The sequence below is a fragment of the Saccostrea cucullata genome, unplaced genomic scaffold, assembly GCF_032062105.1.
Source record: "Saccostrea cucullata isolate Sc308-1 unplaced genomic scaffold, CSIRO_AGI_Scuc_v1 ctg19792, whole genome shotgun sequence".
NCBI classification, from domain to species: domain Eukaryota; kingdom Metazoa; phylum Mollusca; class Bivalvia; order Ostreida; family Ostreidae; genus Saccostrea; species Saccostrea cuccullata.
Window position 1 is genome coordinate 1 of NW_026938686.1, and position 8,472 is coordinate 8,472.

Here is an 8,472-nt window from a genome sequence, read left to right on the forward strand (position 1 = left end):
ACTGGGAGACAAATTTTGTGTCGGAATAGACAGGGTGTCGGATTGCACAGTGTTAAAAACAAGGAAAATACTAAAATGGGAAAGAAATTTAACGTCGGAATTCACAGTGTGTCGGATTATTCAGGTGTCGGATTAGACAGTTTTCACTGTAGATACAACATTAAATGGATCATTGGAACCCTACCTCTCCATCTTTTGTCACTGACTTTGATGTTTTCTCTTTCCTTTTTTTCTTCTTTGTCATCTTAGATTCAGCTAGTAAAGTGATAAGTTTAAAAATGTAATGTTCATCATATATTAATACACACATTATAATCAGATCATCATTTTTAAAAACACCTTTTGATAAATACTTTATACCAATGATTTTAAAAAGAGATAATTTTGAAAGACTTATCCCCACATCCCCCTTGGAATATACCCAAAACACAACTTGATCAAGATATTCATATGATAAATCTGTATACCAAATGGCATATTTCAGTATGTGCAACCTTTGCAAAGAAAATAAGTTGAAACTGTTGGTGGACCAACAGACAGACAGAAACAAAGCAATGTACTCTCCTTTCTTCCAAGGGGGGTGGAGGGCAAAACAATTACGTTTGCATGTCATGTCTCAATTTGAGTTTAATGTGTACATCTCCGAGATAAATTTATCTGTAGATTATGTAATGATGTGTATGTCCAATTTATATCCACTTTCTTTCAGATCTAAGACATCATACCATTCAGTAATTATTCCAGTAAGTCTACCTTTTGGTTTTCTGTCTTCCTCATCACTGTCCAGACTCTGTTTGAAGAATGAATCCTCCTCTACCCCAGCTGGTAGATCGTCATCACTGAAGGCGGCCTTCTCCTCTGGTTCTTTATCACTTGTCATCTGGTCAACATCAGAAGAAAAAGTTGTTAATATCAATAGGGAATATTCTCATGAATACATACTGACTACACTTGAAGATTTAGACTGCATAAACAGGGCAAAAGATTTACAAAACAGTCAAAAAGATCTCTCTCTCTCTCTTACTTTTCTGTTCATTCTTTCTTCTCTCTCTCTTACTTTTCTGTTCATTCTTTCTTCTTTCTTTCTCTGTCTCTTTTCTTTTTTCTTCATCAGATACTGGTCCCATGGAGTTTGATCTTTCGTCTTCTCTTTATGTTTCACAATCTTCTCTGTTGTTTCTTTTAATCCTTTCAAAGATAATTAATTCAGAGGAATTAGTCTTCACTGCTTAACGACTATGCACTACACTATTGACAATGCTGAATAAAGGTTAAAAAGTAAAACACTTGATATCCTTCTTGAAAGAACAATTTAGGGTGAAACATTTGTTGAAAAACTTTATTCTGCTTACATATGTATAGACAGACCAGCATGCAACATATAGGATGAATGACCAAAATAATCATAATTCTTCCTAAACTATTCCATTTCCTCCACCCTACAATTCAACAAATAATGACCAAGTTTGATAGTTTTTGGTTGCTATGGATACCTGGTTCCCACGTGACCTCCATTTCGACCTCTTTCTTTTTCTTCTGGTCTTTGTCGTCATCTAACGACTAGAGGAGACTGCGGTATTTCTCTATCTGTCTCTCCTCATTGTCATCTTCATTATCATTGTCATCATCAACAACATCTAGTATAAAGGTAAGAAAATAAATGTAGTTAAAAATAAGGAGCTTGGCCATGTTTAATCATGGTGTTAGTATGTTTTACAGTACATTTCTACAGTATGAAAAAAATCATATAAAGGCTATGAATTAGGGGGATGTACAAGCCATATTGGATCTAGTCTGGTGTAAAATAAGAAATACCAAGAATGCGCTTAATACTCTACTAAACTAGCCCAAAGTTACTCAAAGTGCTAATGCACTAATTACCTACTATTAGAGACCAAAATCAGTTAATAATTAAGTTTATTTTGTTTTAATTAGGAGGAAATTAATCATGTTAGAACTGCGCAGCTACAGCATTCACGAGATGAAAAATGCATTGAATATAATGTTAGTTTGATTCATTGATAATATGGCTACAACCATTTGTTTCGCGTTTTTCTTGTCATTATCCATAATTCTTGAAAATTTGATTTTTCATATGGGTGTCTTCCTGAGGCCATGTGTTTATTTCGTCCGCCATTCCTCTGTGACACAGAGTTCGAATAGCATTGGTTTTAGAATAAATGCGACCATAATAACATCAAGACAAGAAATTACTAAGTAATAATCATTAGGTTATATTACTGACTACTTTTATTTGTTGCATTGCATCGTCTGATTAATGAAAAAAAAGCGATTTTAACCCCACTCCAGCAAATCGGGAAAAACTGTTCTGTTTACAGCTCGAGTTTCCTCGATAATATCATTCCACTGAGCACGTGGTTGGCATGTGCATATATCTGCTGTGGATAGATGAGTTTATTACCATGATTATATTTAATTTTTCATGGAACAAGTCTTGATGATTTGTTGGTTTCATTAAAACTCAAGAAAAAAGATAAAACATGTCCTAAACATATGTGATTACGGCGGGTCTTTTTTCTGTGGCGATAGAAGTTATTTTCAAATGGGGCACTGCAAGGAGGATGCTTAGCATTTAATTTGAAAATTTTAAACAATATGCGGTGCATGAAAAACAAATTGTAATTACATGTCTTACATTCGAAAAGTTGGTACATGTGTCTATTTTGTTTAGCAGTTAGATAGAAAAAATAGGCAGTTATAGGATTTCCTTCAGGCACCTCACATAAATAGCTAGATTGTTTGCAATGAACCACACATTGTATGGAGTAATGTTTGGACATAAAAACGCATCATGTCTCATTATGTTGACAACATTGTAAGCTCTCGCTCATTGAACATACGAAGCTTGATAAAATATATTGAGTTGTTTCTTTGAAATTTAGAAGCAAGCACAATGTTTGCAAAGAAAAGTCCATTGCATATGCTATGTCTATATCACGCAAAAAAAATGAGAGGCTACCCCCCCCCCCCCCTTCCAAAAAAAAATCCTATGTTTGTTTTTCAAAATAGTGCCAAAGATTTAAAAATTTTGCATTACTAAGTATGTGATGGAACATGTACTAGCCTTATAAGACAATTTGTTATAAAAATATTTGGTTGCCCTCTCTCCCGATCTACTGCCTAGAAATGGCCCGACTCATTTTTTTTACATCCCATTACATGTTTTTTTTTTCTTCCGTCAACGAATATGTTTAAAATTTTAGGAATTTTTTTCTCACCTATAAATACGGACCCAATAATTTTTCCCTGAGTTGGGAGGACCACCAAACGTCATTTTAAAGATGGTATAAAATATTTATTAATGTTGATTTTTTTTCTTTACTCTGTAAAATTGTAATTTTGACAAAAAGGGCAAATAGAAAAAGTTTTTTTTATTCATTATATCTCCTAACCCACTCTGAATGATTTCATTCCTTTTCAAATGTTGCTCCGCTAAAATCAAAATTGTAAATGTTTATTTGACAGAGTATACGAGGGTAGATCAAAAAGTAAACGATATATCTTAGGTATTTGATAGTTATATTATTGTTGAAATATTCAAGTATTTTTCAAAGTGTAAATTGGAGGTCTTTGATAGCATATTGCTTAATTAAAAACACATCCCTTTTCAAACTTGCTAATATATCACTGGGCAATATAACAAGTATCATATTTAACTTGCCTTCCTTCACTAAAACGATCTATCAATCATTGATTGAATTTGTAGGAAGGGAACAATATAAGGCAAGTATATATCATATGTTAACCATCTGCCTTCCTTGCACTAAACTTTATTCAGCATATCTATCCAAATTCATTGATTGAATTTGTAGGTTGTAAACTATAGTTTACATTTGTAACAACGTTAATAAACTATGAACGCGATAATCTATGTTTTAAACTATACTTAACACCGAAAACAATCATTTGCAATTGCAAAACTACTTCAAAGGCATTTTTAAGATATACCATTTGTGAAAAATATTTTAGTCGTTTGTTAAACGTGAATCTATGTTTATCAGCAAAATCTATTGTTAACGGCAACCATTAACTTTCGTCACAAGTACCGTTAAATATGCATATACTTAACGAATCGTCATTATGAGCAAAACTAGTTTATATTGTCAGCATATATGCTATTTTATAGAACTTGTGTTTGGCTATGTGTGCACCAAATTTGTTTCTAATCTGAATTGTGGTTTTGTAGATATATAGAGATAGTTCGCGAACTTTTTGATCACCCCTCGTACAAGTAGGTACTAAATCAAGGTCATTCATATCGATTTTATGTGTCTAATTTCTTTGTGTTTCATTGGTGATAATTGAAATTTTGATATATATTATATGTTATCTGTGGCAAACTTACAAACTCTTAATTCTTAACTTTGATGGTGCTCATTTTCCTTACCTGGAATCAAAGAGTTTAAGATTTTTATCTTTGATATCAATAAGTACATTATTTAACAACTGTTCGATAATAATACTAAATAAATTACTTCAAGCCATACTATAACACATTTCCTCTTTTAAAAGTGTTCATACTATTTGAAATATTTTGCAACTGTAATTCTCTTCTACATTTAAAGATTGTTATGTCCCTCCATATTAAGAAGAGGTCTGGAAAACAAAATTCTGTGCTAAAAATAGACCACGTGCTGCTATCCATGAACTACTTTCATGGTTCTTTAAACTCTTTTTGAAGACAACGATACCTTGTTTTGAACTTGAAATTATCATTTAAAAGTGCAAAATTTAGACATTTTCTCAACAAATGGTTGTAGAGAGAACATTGATGCACAGTTTGCATATTTTTTTGGATTTTTTAAGGCTCTGCTGAATTCTGTAGCTGCGCAGTTCTAAGGAGCATATCAAAAGCATTTTTCTGCAAAATTATAGGTTATATATGCACAACATGCATTCAGTTATGAATATTTATTGTATCTTTATCATAAGGACTTAAAATTTGATCAAAATATGATGTATTTTAGCCATTTGAAGAAATGTTTACATTTTGTTCTCACAGCACTAAAGGTGGCCGTACATCCCCCTTGAACATTCTGAAAATAGTAAATTCAATAAACTTCAAGTAACATTTCTTAGTTGTTTCCATTATAAGAAAATTGCAACAGTAATTTTTCTTCATATTTTTTTGTATATTTTGCTGACTTTTTTTATAATATATACTGAAAGGAAAAAAGAAACGCAGGGTAGCATAATAATCGATAAAAATTTGATCATATGACCGAAAATTGCGAAAATTGGTCAGATGGGAAATTTAGTTACTGTGCATCCAAATCAGTATTCAAAATTACTCAACCGTAAAATTTATGACGTCACGTAGGGAAAACGCTAAAAAGCCCAAAACACGTGCAATTTGATAACGACGTGTTTGTCCACAAATCTTGTTGCATTATTTGATGCATATGAGGTATGCACATCGTATTTCAATATTAAGAGACATTATGAATTTATTGCAATCTTGGAACAGTTTACAGAAGTTCAATGGGGTCTTGTTTTCGAATTGCCTAATTAATGAAAAAAGCAACAACGGTTAACTAAGAAGTCACTTGTAATTTTTCCCCCATAAAACTTTTTAGCCGTTGTCAGAGAGGGTATGGAATGGTTTTCAATCAACCGTGACGATGACGTTAACGCAAAACAAAGCCATGCTACGAGCAAATTATTCGTCCTGCCATCTCTTATATTGTCACCTTACTACCACAAAAAGAGCCATTTATAGTGTACGCAATTAAAATTATTACATTTATACGAAATTTGAAAGAAAACAATTTCGCAATTTGTTTTTTTGAGCCAGTTAATTTACAGTTGTATTCCTCTCACTGGCGCATGCGCTGAAGCTTGACTTATTTTTTTGCGTGGTTACCCATGCTAAATATAGCCAGGGTTTGAAAGATAAACACTCTGATGAAATTCCATGCAAAGGAGATATAAAACTCTAACAGATGCACGAGATGGACATTGAAGATAAAGAGAGTTTTCGATTTCCCCTTTGGGGGGTATCGTCATTTGAGTTTCAATTAACTCATGAATAATTACACAAAATCCTATGAGAATTTGGTTATATCTTTTTGAAAGATGATTTTAAAAGTTAGATAGGAAAACTAAAAAGTATTTTTAAGAAAAACAAATTAAATTCACCTCAAAAAATTACCCTGCGTTTCTTTTTCCTTTCAGTATACATGTATTGGTGTAAAATCTTCTGTACCTCTGTCTTTCTCTTCCTCGGAGCTGGACGGCAGATAAACCCGGAAACCACCTCATTGACATCATCCGTCTTCTTCCTTTGTGACAAGTTATTCATGGTCACTTTGATTCGGTCCTGGTCTGTTTCATCCCAGGTTAAATTCACCTATATTATATTACAAATTTATCACACTGATTAAAGAAATCTAGGCATATGAACTAAGATGATTTCATACCGATACTGTTTTAAATATTAATCTGATACATTGAAGTCTGACCTTTGACGTGTCACCATTAAAGTGTGACCTTTTACCTGACACATTATATTAGGATCTGACCTTTGACTGGGCCAGGGCAGTTGAGACAAACAATGAGGGATTGTAGGCAGCAGACATCTCTGTACACACGGACTTAGATTCCTCTGTAAACTCCATGTCGTCTGGTATAAACCTGTCAAATGTATATACATCATATAATATGCATGAAGTCGTGGAGAAACATTTTAAAATCATTTCCCTGAAGATGCATTTTGTGAAAGAGGACTTAGGCTTATTTTTGTAATCCTTGTATAAATCCTTGGATTCATCTGATAGGATACGATTTTATGTTCTCAGTATAATGTATGCCGATCCCAGTCTTTGCGAATCATTTTACTTTTTTTAACTATTTAAAAAAAAACAATTTATATCGTATAATTTGTTTAAATTGTATATTTATGTAAGTTGAAATGCCTTTCGGGACCCCTGATTGGTAATAAAAATATCTGTTATTTTGTGCACGTACTTTTGATTGATTAATAAAATATCCTCAGATTTTGTTCACGTATTTTTGATTGGTAAAAATATGCATTTTGTACATGTATTTCATTGATTCGTAAAAAAAAAAACTTGTAATAAACATATGGAGATAACGAACAGTATTCAATCTCAGAACTCCATAAAACAATACAGAATAGGAGCAGAGCAAATACGGCCTGCAAAACGTGAGGGTGGGATTAGGTCCACGGAGGAGTGAGCATACACTGCTGACCGGTCACGTGTGTTCCGTGTGATGATGAGGAAATAACGGAAAAGTCTGTAGTCAATTCAGTGTACATAAATAATTTGCAAACAAATAGTATGAAAAACGTCAGTCAGCATTTGACTCAATGATAAAGTTTAATTGCTGACAAGGTCATTGTTTCGACCATAGAACTTAAGAAAGGATGACTTTAAACAAGACTGCTGTTATTCTTGTTTCATCAACTTTTTTGTCAATAATTTACTTCTTAGAAATTGTTCATACTAAGAGCATGTTTTTGTGTTTTGAATCAACTGAGATATATAAACTATTGGAATTCTCATGGGTACCAATTTCGCTCCGTTATTGGCAGACCATTTTTGTATTCATATATGAAGCAGAGTTTGTGCAAAATTGTATACATGAAAAGAAGAAAACACTTGCTGTGGTCTTCAACTCGACATTTAGATATTTAGGCGACGTATGTCAATTAACAACAACAGAGATTATAATTATCTCGCCAAAATGAGATGTCGCTAAAATTCCGTAATCTACAGTAATTAAATATCTAAAATATAACTTGAATCAAACATTTTATTTAAAAAAATCGCACTCATTGATAAAACATGTAGTGTCTATGGGCAAGCAATTCTTTGGAATGCAACGTAGAGGTTGTATTTAAAAGAATACGTTTTTTTCTGTTCTGAAATATACTTTTTAATTCACTGTAAACTGGTGTATTAACTTTACTTCAGGGTAACATTTACAAGCGATGGACCCCCGTACCAGTGCCCAGGATGTGATGCGATGTGACCTGTGTGAGACCGCTGTGGTACAGATGCACTGTGATACATGTCTTGTCAACCTGTGTAAGGCCTGCGTGGGAGAACACATGATATCTGATCAAACCAAGAAACATGAAATTGTCCCATTTCGGTCTAGGAAATCTACCCTCCTTTACCCTCGATGTAAAGTTCATGCAGATAACAGTTGTGAGTTTCATTGCAAGGAATGCGACATTCCAATTTGCTCCTCTTGTATTGCCTCCAAAAACCACAAAGAGCATGACCTCCACTTGCTGGGAAAGGGCATCCTTGCCAAGAAGAAAGCAGAAATTCGAAAAAAGAAATTCATGAATTAGAGGAATCCATCTATCCAACCTACCAGGACATTGCCTCTGATGTACAAAACAGAATGAGTCGGTTAGAAAAGGAATATGGAGATCTCTCAATAGCCATAACAAAACATGGAGAGGACTGGCACACAGAA

At 33.4% G+C, this 8,472-nt stretch overlaps 2 protein-coding genes across 2 annotated transcripts; both read right to left on the reverse strand.

Annotated features, from left to right (window-relative positions):
* Positions 1-184: 184 nt before the first annotated feature.
* On the reverse strand, positions 185-1,632 carry LOC134250927 (ESF1 homolog; the record flags this gene model as incomplete). Its single annotated transcript, XM_062733293.1, has 4 exons — positions 1,494-1,632; positions 1,058-1,188; positions 754-880; positions 185-255 (listed from the first exon to the last, which is right to left on the reverse strand). Coding segments are annotated over exons 1-4 (351 nt in total), but the record flags the coding sequence as incomplete, so codon positions are not given.
* On the reverse strand, positions 1,561-6,694 carry LOC134250928 (uncharacterized). Its single transcript, XM_062733294.1, has 4 exons — positions 6,543-6,694; positions 6,227-6,370; positions 5,042-5,057; positions 1,561-1,637 (listed from the first exon to the last, which is right to left on the reverse strand). Exons 1-4 carry the CDS (start codon positions 6,636-6,638, stop codon positions 1,561-1,563), a joined length of 333 nt encoding a protein of 110 aa, XP_062589278.1. The 5' UTR covers positions 6,639-6,694.
* Positions 6,695-8,472: the final 1,778 nt, after the last annotated feature.

Bases quoted from the DNA above. Each gene is read 5' to 3' on its own strand.
- LOC134250928 (XM_062733294.1), bottom strand. From the start codon at position 6,638: ATGGAGTTTACAGAGGAATCTAAGTCCGTGTGTACAGAGATGTCTGCT. The intron at 6,371-6,542 runs GTCAGATCCTAA...AATATAATATAG, and splicing joins CTGCCCTGGCCCAGTCAAAG to GTGAATTTAACCTGGGATGA.